General features: G+C 34.3%; 2 protein-coding genes and 1 long non-coding RNA gene across 10 annotated transcripts in view; 2 read left to right on the forward strand and 1 right to left on the reverse strand.

Annotated features, from left to right (window-relative positions):
• The window catches only part of LOC144959040 (uncharacterized), a 30748-nt gene extending 28224 nt beyond the window's left edge, over positions 1-2524 (forward strand). The window contains exon 12 of one of the 2 annotated variants that reach the window (XM_078891381.1): positions 308-2524. In XM_078891381.1, coding sequence (XP_078747507.1) covers positions 308-380 — 73 coding nt within the window. In that variant the 3' untranslated portion in view covers positions 381-2524. The remainder of the gene's footprint in view (positions 1-307) is intronic. The other variant, XM_078891382.1, reaches the window with a different exon arrangement.
• LOC144958803 (uncharacterized) overlaps positions 1-15345 on the forward strand; it is a 304414-nt gene that overhangs the window by 271513 nt on the left and 17556 nt on the right. The window contains exon 1 of one of the 7 annotated variants that reach the window (XM_078891010.1): positions 12751-13012. The exons of 1 other annotated variant lie outside the window; for it this stretch is intronic. The gene's annotated coding sequence lies outside the window, so the exon portion shown is untranslated. Of the gene's footprint in view, positions 1-12750; positions 13095-15345 lie in introns of those variants that run through there. 5 more of the 7 variants (XM_078891008.1, XM_078891011.1, XM_078891012.1 and 2 more) reach the window with 5 other exon arrangements.
• Positions 2264-7927, reverse strand: LOC144959041 (uncharacterized). Its single transcript, XR_013642558.1, has 2 exons — positions 5453-7927; positions 2264-4909 (listed from the first exon to the last, which is right to left on the reverse strand). It is a non-coding gene; the product is annotated as an uncharacterized LOC144959041 (long non-coding RNA).

The raw sequence follows: 15345 nt of genomic DNA on the forward strand, positions 1-15345 counted from the left end.
TGTTGAGTTAATCATAAATAACTTAGGAATCCATTATGTCATATTTGTTATGAGAAAATGATTGACAAAATCTTCGATCTATTTATAGAAATCCATGCAAGAAAAGCAATAACGACACAGATGAGATAATGCAAAGATTCCACTTGGCCGAGTTCAGGTCTATCAAGGATAAAAAGCACTTTATTGAGATTATTTACCTAGAGTAGAATAGAATTTATTACATTTCTTTTCAAAAATCTTTGACATGACCGTGATTAAATCTTGAGATGTACTCTCTCATTCTTGATTTTTGGCTTGTCTTTTTCAGAATTATGTCGTCTGATCAACAACGTCAAGAGATAGAGAACTTGAAAACTCCATCATCCTTCCTACCATCATGACAATAGGTTTTTATTTGTTTTGTAGGGTTGGGATTGGGTAGGGTGGGGACAGGGGATGAGGGGTTGGTTGTTGGATTTGTGATGGGGGAGGGTGGAATTGTTATACAACCTATTATGTATTCTTGGGCCAACCATAAGTGATAAGTAAAAGAAAAATAAATATATGAGGATATTATGGCCACTTGAAAATTTTTATTTCTTTTTTTTTTTCCTTATTTCTTCACTTTTTTTTTTTTTTTCTGTCTCCATTTTTTTTTTCCAAACATGATTTGATAGGAAGATCGAATACTTATTTTGGCCCAGGAATGCATAATATTTTTACACAAATAATGAATGGGGTGATTGGAGATGTTGGGAAGTTGCTGAAGTTGTTTGTATGGTAAGGATACTCCTAAAAAAAAAATGTTATGGATGTTACTTATTGTAGAACCTTACACGATGATATTTATAATGGTGATTTTGATGATATGTGACTGATATGTATGATGTTCTATATGTGTTCAATTTTTATTTTTTTTTTAAATTTTTTTTTTGTCAGAGACCTTCCGATTGTTATAAAGAGAGGGAGGGAGGGAGAGAGAATATGGCTTTTTATTGATTTGCAAACACTCTATATGTGACTCATCCCCTCAAAACTGCATTATGTCAGGGTGAACCGGTTGCCAATAAAGGAATATTAAAAGCTAAAATGACCAGAAATGTGAAATTTTAGGGAACTGTTCATTCATTCTCCTCAATAATGCAAAAAGGCTTTACCCATGTTTTTATATATATATATTCTTCTATACATTAAGATTTTATTCAGTATCTAAATCACACTGACATGATACAATTTAGAGGCCATGGGTCACATTTTCTATCGGATTCATGTAGCAGTTCTGGAACCTTAGGTTATGTTTTTAAAGCCTAGGGGAGAGGATTTAATTAGAATAAAATCTGAATAATTTGCTATGCCTGAAAGGTTTGATACCACATTATCCCTGTTAGCTGCAAGGCTGTTAGAAAAATGTTGAAAGGCAGGTCTTTTATGTTCGGTAAATTTTAGGCTCCCCTGCATCGTAAGTCAATTCTAGGAGAGACACCTGGTGTATCTTTTCATATGTGTTTGTGACCGTATTTGCAAAATCTCCTTCAAGGCGGATTGCATGTTCTATTGCTACTTCTGACCTTGTCTGGCTAATATAGATAATTATTCGGTATGGACTGTTTTATTGGATAAATATGTATATTCAGTGCTGATTTCATTCAGTCATTTACCTTGGATTCTCAAGCATTTTAAATAGTTTTTTCGTGAATTAAAATAAAAATATTTTACATACTTAGTGATGATTAGAAATTGGATAAGAATTATTCTTTGAATTTCTTTTGTATTGTGATATGTATTGGACAAAGTTGTTGAATTCAACCATTTCCACTAACTGATGAACCTTGTAGGTGAAGTAATCGGCTCAACAGGGTTTTACATGTGGTTGTGAAAGAGTTGTGATACTGTTTCTTGGTGTATGTGTTTGAAGTATGAATAATGATTGGAATTAGGAAATACCAGTAAGAGATATAAGAGGGGGAGATGACCAAATGTGCGGAGAGAGAGAGAAAGAGATGAATGGAATTTAAAACTATTGAATTTTTTGAGTCATGTCCAACTGAACTAGTTTCTTTGATTTTTAAAAAAAAAATGTCTGATTAAAAGAAAAGTTAGGCATTGATTTCTGTTGCTATTTTCAAGGGGCCATATTTCAATATAACTTTTTTAGCATAAGATGGCTTAAGCTGTGTGCTTTTTTCTTTTTTTTTTTTCTTTAAATTTATTATTTTACAATCTGAAGCTTTTGTTACTTGTTACAATTTTTATTAGATTTTTATTTTTCTTATTTTAAAAATTCATTTTTAAAATCTTCACCACATTCTACTTCCTTCGGAATTTTGTTCTGTCTTTATTTTGTTTTGTTTTTTCAATATTATTTCCAAAGCGACAGGAATTGACATTATCAAGATTAAAAGTTAAATTGTTGGCTGTTGTTGAAACTGATCTGGTACTGTCTATTGTTAATAATTTTTTTTTCTCGACTTCTCTCTCTTTTTTTTTTTTTTTTGGATTCTTGCTATTCATTTGTTTTTATACTTTTCCTCTTTTAAAAAAAAAAGAATCAAAACTTCTCCTTTTACTATTTCTCCATCTTACTGTTAATGAGAGCCAATTTTAAAGCATGTGCATTCGCTCAACATTGGGCAATAAACTGCCCATGGTCGTGTGATTAGAATTTATAATTTTTTTAATCAAAGTGTTTGAATTAGTATAGTAATAAGAGACTCACGGGTTTACTTCATAGCCACCTTCAGCACATCCCTACCAGCCGGGTCAGATGACCCATCTCTCAAAAAGTTTTGACCCAGACACATTGATGATGTGAATTGCATCATGATGCCATGAGATCCCATGCATTTATAACTCTCCTGTGCCAAAAAGAAAACTTGGGAGAAGCATCCAGAATCTGGAGCCCATAATTCCTGATGGTCGGCTCATATTCAAGACAGCTATGGGTTTTTTGGGGGGTTGTTTTTTTAAGCACTTTGAGCACGTTTAGTGGATATTGAGATATGTGATTGCTCAATTATTATTTTTTAAGCCATGGTTTACTTCTAAATTAGAAATCAGAGGCCATAAGTCCTATCGATCAAATTTTGTTGAGTTTATCAAGTATCTTAGATCACTATGTTGTGAATTCTTTTACTTAATTTTATTTTTTTTTGTTTTGGTTGTTTTTTTTTTTTTGTGTGTGTGTTTTTTTTGTTATAAACATCCAATGTAGAACACACCTACACTGCTCAGTGATGCCGTTTTATCCCCCCACCTCACCCCTTTCCTCTTTAATCTGTCTATCACTTTTGTCACATTTTTTCTAACACTTTCAATCAGAAATAAATACTAGATCTATAAACTTCTGACCATCTCGTTGAGAAGGAAGTCGTGAAATGTGAGATCTGTTCTTTGAGGTAATGATGTGTTTTGCCTTGCCTCGTCCGATGTGTTAAATGTACTCCGTTCTATATAGTTTTTTTTTCCCCTTGTCTTGTCCTATGTGTTAGGGATAAGAGCTTTATAGAAATGCTATCTTTTTATTTCCGTAAAGTTGTTAGGCTGGGTGGGGTTCCTGACCTCCCATAGTGGGCAGGGGGGTACATACTGTATCTTCTATCCCCTTATATCTGTTTTCCAACATTTGCTTTCTATCTTTGTCTTGGAATGAGATTACTTAGTTTTGTCCTGGCCCTGGCTGGAAGGGAAACAGTCAAATGCAAAGCTATTGTTTTGGGAGATGATATTTTTTTCCTTGTAAAGCATTTGAGTGTGATCCTCTTTGTTGGATTTTGTGCTTGTGTCCGGATGAGACTTATAGGTGATCTCAAACTAAGTACATTGGTGGTATGCACTTGGAATCTACATCTGATCCCTATTTGCTCCCAGTTTCCCTGTCTTACTTTCTCTTGGCTGCTTCCGGGTGGGGATCCTGACCTCCCATAGTGGGCAGGGAGGTACATGCTCTGTTTTCTATCCCCCCATACCCGTTTCCCAATTGTTTCCTGTCATTGTCTTGGAATGAGATTACTTAGTTTTGTCCTGATCCTTGCCGGAGCTCCTTGGCTGGGAGGGAAACAGTCAATGTATTGTTATAGTTTTGGGAGATGATATTTTTTTCCATGTAAATCATCTCTCTGTTATACATTGTATTATGTTTAGATTACATATTATATTATATAATTGGTAAACATTTGAGTGTATTCCTCTTAGTTGGGACCTGTGCTTGTGTCTGGATGAGACTTTTAGGTGATCTCAAACTAAGTATATTGGTGGTATGCTCTTGGAATCTACATCTGATCCCTTTTTGTTCCCAGTTTCCCTATGTCTTACTTTTACTTGGGTGCTTTAATTTTAATTCTATAACTAGCGGGTGGTTGGATGGGAGCATCACCCTTGAATCATATACCTATGATGTTCGCATGGGTGTACGATCCGATAGTGATGTCGTTTCTTCTTCTCTTTACTAGCCTATCCTGCTTCTTTGGTTTGTGATTGTATTTTTGACAGGGGATATTTTTTTTCTTCTGTAAATCTTCTGCCTGTTTGTTCTTGGTTATTTATAATTTAGCTTATGATATCTTTAGGTTATGATTTTGATTTACATTTGTACTATTTTTGTTAGATTGTTTGTTTTTTTGTTTCAGCGGTCTCTCATATAACCTCAATTGTGTTGGAAGAGACCTAAAGCAACAAACAAACAAAAAAAACCCTTAAAAACATAAAACATAAGCGGATAACTAGCTCGTAGGATCTTTTTCTGTCCCATGTTTGAATTAGTCCCATTGTTTAACTTTTTCTTGAGTGTCAATATCTGATGCCATCTCTTTTAATTCTTTCACAATCCTATCTCCTCTACTATTTGGATGTCAAAGATATAACCCTTGAAGCAAGTACTGTAATTGTAACTGGGTGGGGGCTTTTAACCCCTCATGGTGGGAGGGGAATTCACCTTTGCTGTGCTGGGTGGGGATCCTGACCTCCCATAGCGGGCAGGGAGGTACATACTGTGTCTTCTATCCCCTTATATCTGTTATCCAACATGCTTTCTGTCTTTGTCTCGGAATGAGATTACTTGGTTTTGTCCTGGCACTGGCCGGAATCCTGGCTGGGAGGAAAACAGTCAAATGCATAGTTATTGTTTTGGGAGATGATATTTTTTTCCTTGTAAATCATCTCTCTGTTATGTATTATTATTTTTATTTTGAATGTATAATGTAAGCATTTGAGTGTGTTCCTCTTTGTTGGATTTTGTGCTTGTGTCTGGATGAGACTTGTAGGTGATTTCAAACTAAGTACATTGGTGGTATGCTCTTGGAATCTACATCTGATCCCTATTTGTTCTCAATTCCCCTTTGTCTTACTTTTTCTTGGGTGCTTTAATTGTAATTCTAGAACTTTTTACTATCCCATTTTCTTCCTTTTTACTGGCGCTGATATAACCTAAATGTGTTGCAAGCGCCGTAAAACCCTTAAAAACAAAACAACAAAAAACCTTTGCTGTGCGTCTTCTAATATCTAGTTCCCTTTCTGTTCTTGCCTTGTAATGAGATTATTTAGTTTTGTCCTGGCCCTGGCCGTAGTCCTTGGCTGAGGCGAGACAGTTTTAAGTGTACATTATTAGATTTGGGAGATGACCTTTTTTTCCCTGGTAAATTATCTCTCTGTTATGTGATAAACTTTTTGATTTTAATTAGATATAATATTGTGTATAAATTTTAGTGTGTTCCTCTTTGTGGGATTCTGTACTTTTGTCTGGAGTGGACTTTTAGGTGATGATTTAAATAAGTATATTGATAGTTTGCTCTTGGAATATATTACTGTTCCCTATTTGAACCAGCAACCTTATTTTTACTTTTCTCTAGTGCTTTTAATTGTTAATCTAGGCTGTTGACTATCCCATTTTCTTCTTTTTTTACTGGTACCGAAATGACATAAAAGTGTCACAAGCACTGACTGTAAAACCATTGGGAAAAAAGAAAACGATAAGTGCTGTAAAAGTTCTAAAAAAGCATTATAATGAAACAATGTTTTTTTTTTCTTTTTTCTTTGTTTTTTTTTATCTTTTTTTTTATGATGTTACTGAATTTAACTAAAAAGATCTTGATATTTTATGACTGACGTACAACCAGCATCCGCTTTTCCATATTCTCAGTTTCTCTTTTTCACTGAGGTTTATGGTCACTTTTGTATTGCATTTTAGTTAGGTGAGATTTTGTCCCCTCGTGCATCATCTCTTTGGTGTCCTTTGTCTTGTTGATGTATATTGTGAATGTTAAATCATCAATCGGTAAGACGTTCTTTGTATATGTGTTAATGTATATTGTGTTTGAACAAAATGTCGTGTAACTGATAGATAAGACAAAATTATTTTAATTTTTGGTGATGATCCAGGAGAGGCAGTGATTTTCATTTCAGTTTATTTGCAGAGGTACATTTCTTCTATCATTCACCTTTTACCTAAAACTATTGCCTTATATATTTTGGAGTCGCTTGGTTATGATAAGGCCCTTCTATAATGTTAAATAGATAGTAGCCATTTCCTGCTACCTTTTGGATAGGACGCTGGTCTAGCACAAAGCATTCGCTCACAGATCCAACAGCCCCAACAATCACAGCTGTGTGGACAGGGCGTTCAGAAAAAATCTTGTCTTCATCTGGGATTGATACCAGTCCCTTTTTGTGTGAAGCAAAACAATGGAACTACCAGGACACCCTTATGGCACTTATGGTTGTTTATCTTCTCTAAAACAAGAGAAATAGAACAGTACCTCTTGTCCAAGCAAGGCGAGTCACTGAGCAAGTGTTTGGGAGATTAAGAGGATGTTGGAAGCAATTCTTGATTGTATGATTTTAATGGTATGAATGATAAGTGGGATGCTGTGTGGATAAAGCTATAATTGGCTGCAGTTTCCATTCTTTGAAAACCTTGTTGGTAGAAAACGTATGGTATTTTCTTTCCCTTCGTTAAAAAAAAATGTAATATTAAAATTGAAATTGGAAATTTTGTTGTATTTGAAATAAATTAATCTTGGCAAAATAGTGTGGAATGTACATGTTGGGCTGTTTGGCAATGTGATATTTTGTCTGGAGGCCATCAGACAGGGTATTCCTAACGCTAGGGCTTCTTTTTAACTTGTTATTAGCGCCTACATGGGGATAGTGACATGCTGCAATCTTCCACTTTCACCCAAACGTTTTTAAATAAGGATATTCAAAGTTCAAATTAATCGGAAGTTTACGGCTTAGGAAAGTGTACGTGCATAGATGAGATTCAGCTTTGAATTGAAAAAAAAAACGTAAAGCACCGAGGCAGTGTTTCGTTCAGTATGTTAGGGCATGGAGGGTTGATTGACTATAACCATGAAAGAATGATAATTATAACATGCTCCATTTTTATGTTGATAAGGGACCATAACACCATTTCATTTGCTTCCCCATCGTTCAGTGTCATCATTGGAAGGTTTAAAAAATGTGATCTGATTTTTTTATTATTTGTTTTTTCTTAATTATTAATTTTGCTAGTGTTTTTTTTTTTTTTTTCCTCCTTTAAAAATAATGGAGGGGGCGGGGGAAGGTTATGTTGTTTGTTTCGTTTTGTTTCTTGTTTTCGATTATTTATTTTTTTACGTTTTAAAATACAAGACATGGACCTAAATCATTCAACCCTCAATGTGTTCTTTGTTGCGAGATAATGTATTTTGTCTGTATATAATGATAAATAGAGTAATCTGGTTATATAATAATTATTATTATTTCCTTTAATTTAATTTTTTAAGTACCACTTGTTCACCGCATCCTCTGTGTTACTCTCAGACAGTACATGTTTTGTTATATAAATATATATAAAAGATACTGTTAGGAAGGAGTTTTGTATATATTCATTCATTTTAAAATTGATAGTGGGCATGTATATATTATACATAGTAAAACTTCTTTCATTTAATAAAAGTGTCTTTGAAACAAATAACGAATTTTTGGCTCATTTTTTTACAGTTGATACGATTTGTTGTGGAGAGAATTCCTCCTGACTGGGTGGGGTTCCTGGCCTCCCATAGTGGGCATGGAGGTACTTGCTGTCTTATATCCCCCTGTATCTGTTTTCCAACTTGCTTTCTGTCTTTGTCTTGGAATGAGATTACTTAGTTTTGTCCTGACCCTGACCGGAATCCTTGGCGGGGAGGGAAACAGTCGAATGTATAGTTATAGTTTTGGGAGATGATATGTTTTCCCTTGTTAATTATCTGTTATGTACTGATGTTTGTTTTTTTTTTTAATATGATTTGTAAACATTTGAGTGTATTCCTCTTTGTGGGAATCTTGTCTGATTGAATCTTGTGCCGGTGTTTAGGTGAGACTTTTAGGCGATCTCAAACTAAGTACACTGATAGTTAAATGTGCTATTGGAATCTACATCTGTTCCCTATTTGTACCATTCCCCTTTGTCTTACTTTTTCCTCAAGTTCTTTTAGTTGTGTACATCTAGAATGTTTTTACTGTCCAATTTGCTTCCTTCTTACTGGCGCTGATATGACCTAAATGTGTTGCAAGCGCCGTAAAACCCTTACAAACAAAAACGCTGACGCGTTGAAGGGATCTATCTTTTCTAGACGGGGAAGGTTCTCGACTTGTTTCTTGTCTTGATCAGTGGCTCAGGCTCAGCTCTTCTGTGTCCTAACCTCCATCAACAAAAGTCAATGGACGTTAGGTCTGTATGTGGTCTTGTGGCATGACTCTTGCCTTCCGACCGGAAGATCCAGGATTCGAGGTCCGCTCTGAGCAGCGCATAGTTGAGTTCTTGGAAAAGGCTCTTTACTTACATTCTGGTGAAAATGATTACTTGGCCATTAAAAGCCTTGTCTCTGTCGGAAAAAAAAATTGAAATATCACGGAATGGACGTCATGTCCTACATGTTAAGTGTTGCTGTTGGCTGGGGACCTTTTAAATGTAAATATTCCGACAGTTGTCGGATTTCCGACAGTTCGATTTTTTTTAAAAAAATATTTTTTTTTTGTTTTTTTTTTTTTAAACAGCACCGTAGGCACACACACACACACACACACACACACACACACACACACATCCCAAAAAAAAAAAATCGGAGCTATAATGTCGGGCATTGGTTTTTTTTTACCGACCTTTGTTTTATAGAATGAATGAATTTGACGTCACTCGGTTCTTTGTTATAGTTTTTATACCGCCATTTGGAAGACTAGTTCTCACTAAAGCTCCTCGAGCGGCGATAATTGTTTTAAGCTTACACATAGCTTTATGTGTTGGTACGATTGATAGCATTTTACCTAAGAGTCCAGTAGATTTAGGGTTTGAACCGGAAGAAATTGGTAGCAAGCAAATTTTTATTCTGATGAAACTAAACCATGATCTGAGCCTCGCATGAAAAATCCACAAAAATCCTCCATGGGCAAAAAATTCCAGCCGTTTTAAATTTAACACCGGTACGAGAATATTTTCCTCTTTGTCTCTGTTAAAGGGAAATAATCAATAAAAATAAACATTCTTTTCCTTTAAAAAAGACGAAAAGGGGGCAAAATGACATTGAGTAGCCCCTGAATTAATTTCTCATTTAATTTTTTTTCATTTTACATAAACTAAAATGTATACTTTTTGATGTTTTGGCATTTTAACTCACTCAACCCTAACACCGACTATATCCGTAGTTAACCCGTGTTACTTTTGCCCCATGCCTATTTATTACATTTTTCTGAGACATACTATAGGCATAGTCTCAAAACTAATGTTTTAGTTTTTGCATGTTAGTGGTCGAATACTTGCACATGCTTATTTTTAATACATTTTTACCAGTTTTGAAAGGTCTAGCAAAAATCTCTAGGATTGAGTGAGTTAAAACGCCGTTATTTTGAGTAAGTGGAATTCCCCTATAGGTGGGGAAAACTGGACCCTGATGACAGTGTCTTCATCTGTCTACGCCCTTGATATTCAATCCCCCTTAATTGTTTTTCACTTCCATATGAATGTGTCTTTTCTTTCTTTTCTTTTGGTATGCTGCAATTTGGTTTCACCTGGGCCTTGCCTGAGGTCTTTTGCAGAGAGAGAAACGGATGTATTTTTCTATTTTGTGAAAGATGATATTTTTTTTTCCTTTGTGGATCATCTCTCCATTATTGACTATGAAATTCTTAGGTTTTTTTTAAAAAAAATACAATGCTTCTTTTTGTAACCTTCTTAGTGTCCTGGCGCTGATATGACCTCAATGTGTCACAAGCGCCGTAAAACCCTTAAAAACAAACAAAACAAACAATTAATTCATCTTTGTCCTACATTTTCATATCCCACTTTCTTCCTTTTTACTGGCGCTGATATGACCTAAATGTGTTGCAAGCACCGTAAAATCCTTAAAAACAAAAACCAGGATATAGATGTATATTACTGCTCTTTGATCTGCTTCTGATTTCTGGTGAATAAGTCCATTTTGTCTTGTGTTTTTCTTTGGTACATTTAATGCTAGCTGGATGTAAACATTTTGACCATTTTATCGTCTCCCTTTTAACTGGCACTCAAATTCCTTAAAAGTGCCGCAAGTCCTGTGAAACTTCTTCAAACATCGTTATCCAAGAAAACCAAGGTGGATTAATTAGAGACAGAAACAAATTTTGTGGCATAATTGATGAAAATCATTGTTAAATAATGTAAATAATTTTCAACAACTTATCTCATTTAACTATTTTAAAAAAGTGAAAAATAAACCTCAATATTTATATAGCATATCCACAGATTCACCATGCTCATTGTGTTTCGAAATGCTTCATTTAATTCTCCAGCAGGCCACTTGAACCAAATTTTGCAATGGAAGTGAGCTAATAGGCTTCTATTTTGTACATGCACTCGTACGGGATCGTCACTGCTAATATTCATGTTAATATCCATGTATATCTTTATCGAGAGGCTAATGAATGTTTATTATCTTTAAAAAAATATTTTTAAGGGTTTTACGGCGCATTTAGGTCATTTCAGCACCAGTAAATAGGAAGAAAATAGAATAATTAAAAAGTTGTAGATTTGGAATCGAAAGCACACGAGAAAAAGTAAGGCAAAGAGGAAATGGTTCAAATAGGGAACATATGTAAATTTCATGAACTTACTAGACAGTGCACTTAGTTTGAGATCACCTAAAAGTTTCATCCTGGCACAAGCACAGGATCTCACTAAGAGGAAAACACTCAAATGTTTACAAACCATTATATATCTAAATTAAAAAAAAAAAATAATAATAATATATTGATAGTCTTAGTAGTAGTAGTGTAGTAGTAGTAGTAGTAGTAGTAGTAGTAGTAGTAGTAGTAATAGTAAACGTAGCAGTACTACTACATAGGGACATAGCTCGGGGATCACAACTTTTCACGATTGCTGTCACCGATCCGATCACTGATCACACTTAACATTGCTTGACTTTTGTGAAAAGACGAGAACCGTAACGCTGAGCCACACAGACCATTAGTAATAGTAGTAGATGTGGCATCAGTGGTTATGGTACAGTAGTAGTAAGTAGTGGTAACAGCAATTATATTATTATTATTATTATTATTATTATTATTATTATTATTATTATTATTATTATTATTATTATTATTATTATTATTGTTATTGTTATTATTATTATTATTATTATTATTATTATTATTATTATTATTATTATTATTATTATTATTATTATTATTATTATTATTATATATATTATTATTATTATTATTATTATTATTATTATTATTAGTAGTAGTAGTAGTAGTAGTAGTAGTAGTAGTAGTAGTAGTTGTTGTTGTTGTTGTAGTTGTTGTAGTTGTGGTGGTAGTAGTAGTAGTAGTAGTAGTAGTAGTAGTAGTAGTAGTAGTAGTAGTAGTTGTTGTTGTTGTTGTTGTAGAGTAGTAGTAGTAGTAGTAGTAGTAGTAGTAGTAGTAGTAGTAGTAGTAGTAGTAGTAGTAGTAGTAGTAGTAGTAGTAGTAGTAGTAGTAGTAGTAGTAGTAGTAGTAGTAGTAGTAGTAGTAGTAAGATTCTGTTGAAAAGGTGATCTGAGGGAAGAGATAGGAGAGAGATTCGAATTTACTCTCTTCATCGCATTGACCTTATTATTATTATGCTTTGATCAGTGATACGCAGTAAAAAAAAAATTGTGGTCCACTTCAATCCAAAACAAACCACAATCTTAATTTCCATAGACATAGACATGGTTTTCTTTAAGGAGAGCGGGGGAACGGTCATGATTTTCCTACAAAATAGAAGAAGGAGCATTTTGGCTCTGAAAACTGTGGTCGTGGTCTCCCTCGATATTTCCCTCAGAGTAAACAGCTTGTAACTTCAGTTTTTTGCTGCCTAAGCAACGTGTAAACAAAAAGGTTGGTTGAATGCGCATGACATTATAAAGGGTCAATTGAAGCATAGATCGGGTCACATGCATCTAATTATAAAATTTATTTTTTTATCAAACTAAACGTAATCACCGAACCGTGTCGTGTACACGTCGATACAGTATATTATTATTATCTCTCAACAGGAAACAAGGAGAACCTCTAAACAGGTGTGTGTGTGTGTGTGTGTGTGTGTGTGTGTGTGTGTTAGTGTATATGTGTGTTGTTGTTATTCTTGCCAGAAATGTATTACTTACGTAAATTATCGATTATTTTATGATTACCGCCAACATATTATTTGGGTTGAAAAATTTACAAAGTTGGGGGGTGGGTGGGGGGGGGGGGGGGGGGGGGCGAGGAAGAGGTTAAAGCATAGTTTTAATTTTTTAAATATTTTAAATTCCTCATTGCAAACCAGCGTTGGGTTTTTGAGCTGAATTAAGCTTGCGCATTGCGGATGTAATTGGATCTTACATATGCAATAAAGCGTAACCTGTGTCTGTGCCAAGTTGTAACTCTTTTAACTCGTGAGATTATTCAAATCCATTTTTACATGTTCTGGCCTTAATAATACTAATAACAACATCATTGTCGTTTCGTTATCATATACAAGGATCCTTACTGTCTTAACGTGTGTATCTGTTGCTACAAGAATTTTCTCGTGTGGAGTACAGTTGATTATGTTTGTAAGGTGTTTTTTTTTTGTTGAAGATACTACTCGAGTTGAAAAGTATAATTTTAGTCAATAATGCCAGGTTTTTATGATTGATTCTTATTATATTTCTATTTTTTTTTGCCACGCTATTTCAGATAAATATATCAGTTTTTTTAAAAATTACTCTTGCCATTAAAACTACAAAACAAATTCTTTTTTTAAAAAAGGCAAAAAATATTATGCTTTACCATTTAATTTACCAAAAAATTACCATCGTACTATTTTTGTAACAAAATATAAAGAGATGACAATTAAAAACTCTTACAACTCTTATTTTGACATTAAAATTTAATGTGAATCGATTGGTTTATCTCTCATAACTTTGATTTATTTCATACATGATGCTTTAGAGCGACATGCATTTATTGTTTGTAGGTTTGATAATCCAAAGTTGTCATGTCTTTCAATCGTCTATTACAAAAATTACAAACATTACAAACAAAAACACAACAACAAAAAACGAACAAAAACAAAAACAAACAAAACAAAAAAATAACTAGAGAATTCACATAGTTCAATTTCCACTAAACGTGTTCAAAGCGCTTTACAATGGGGCCCTAGCCAACAACAACTCTTAACAACTAAGACAAGACATGGCATGACGCCTGTTTGTCGATATTACGATTTTTAAAAAATCCGACATAGACAACGCTTTTAACGTCCCAGTACTCGTTTTACACCTGGGTGCGGTGAGAGAATGTGAGTAAAGACCTTTTTTTTTCCAAGGACTCAACAACTATGGGCCGATCAGATCGGGTCTCGAACCCTGGACTTTCCGGTCCGAAGGCGTGAGTCATACTACTAAACCACAAAGCCGCACAAGCCCATTATAATTTTCGGTTATCAGACCTGCATGTAGCTTGTTTAGAATTTTTAAGTGAGATTGTGACTTACTTGACTAATGCCCTGGCAAAGCATAGGGCCTCAACCGCACTCTTCCGTCTTCTTCCGTCCTTGGCACAGACCTTTGCCTAACTCCAGGTAAGATTGGAGATGCACAAGTCTGTTGTGAGATTGTAAGAAGGTGAAAAAAATAGTTGCAATGGTTTACAAAATAAACAACATTTTAAAATTCTATATTATTGTGTCATAACGCCCCAAAACGGAATTATATCAAAATACATAAATGAACCAAGTGTTAAACAGTTCATTTTAAATTAAAATGATTAGGAACATGCCAATTGGATTCAATAGTCTGATGTCACGTCGCCCAGCAACGGTGGTCATCGTGGTTCTAAACAAAGAAAATCGGTACTTTTTATTCTTCATGCTGGCTAGAACTTTTCATATGTCTTGTGATCAGAATGTGTAAAAGTCAAAACATGATCAGATTTATAAATTTTTTTCCCCTCTGGATACGATTTTATGCTCGTCGGAGAAATATTTCATTAGGGCGTCCGCCATTGTTCCCATAGTTTAGAGCCAGTTCGTAAGTTACCATGCGTCATTACGAGGGAAGTGACATTACGACTGTTGAATCGTATTAACGGGTTTTTCTTTTAGTTCAAGTACTTATGTTCATTTTACTCAAAATAGCAATACTACATGTGACCCATCGACTCAAAGAGGTAACATATATCGGGGTGAACCTAATACCGAAAATAGAATTTTAAGCTAAACTCAAGGACAACGCTAAACTTTAATACTAAAATATTAATGAATTTAAAACTGCCTTTGTGGCGTAAAAAACATATATTTCAGTCTAATGATGGTGATGATGATGATGATAATAGTAGGCTACTGATGATAATGATGATTGTTATTGTGTATTATTATTATTGAGTTATTACCCTTTGCAATTGCATCACTAATTTTATATTTCCATTAATAATACACTTGATTACATTTAATTACTTCTAAATAATGTCACAATTGAATATATTTTAAGAATACAATATATTCGTATCATTAGTTAACTGCACTTGTGCATTGACGTTATATTACATAACGTATGTTCCTGTTTATGTATATTTCTATACTGTCATGTAATTATTAGTATTTCTGTGATATATGATTTATATAGAGCTTGAACAAGCAACTTGTTGATTGGCCACCAATGAGTGTCTTCACTTTCAAGTTACGAAAATCTAAAATGACACGTACCACTGTATTCTTTTAAAGGTACAACCAACCACTTACATATCACTTAACGCGAACTGAATATTATCAAAATGTCTGGACGTGGCAATTATATTAGTATGCGCTTGGCCAAGACACTCATAACATTGCCATCCGGAAGTATAACGGACCAACACCCAAATTGTGTGTATCCATGAACGTTTATAGTCGGG

Source organism: Berghia stephanieae, chromosome 13 (genome assembly GCF_034508935.2).
Source record: "Berghia stephanieae isolate SIO BIC M18660-M18661 chromosome 13, UCSD_Bste_1.3, whole genome shotgun sequence".
NCBI classification, from domain to species: Eukaryota; Metazoa; Mollusca; class Gastropoda; order Nudibranchia; family Aeolidiidae; genus Berghia; species Berghia stephanieae.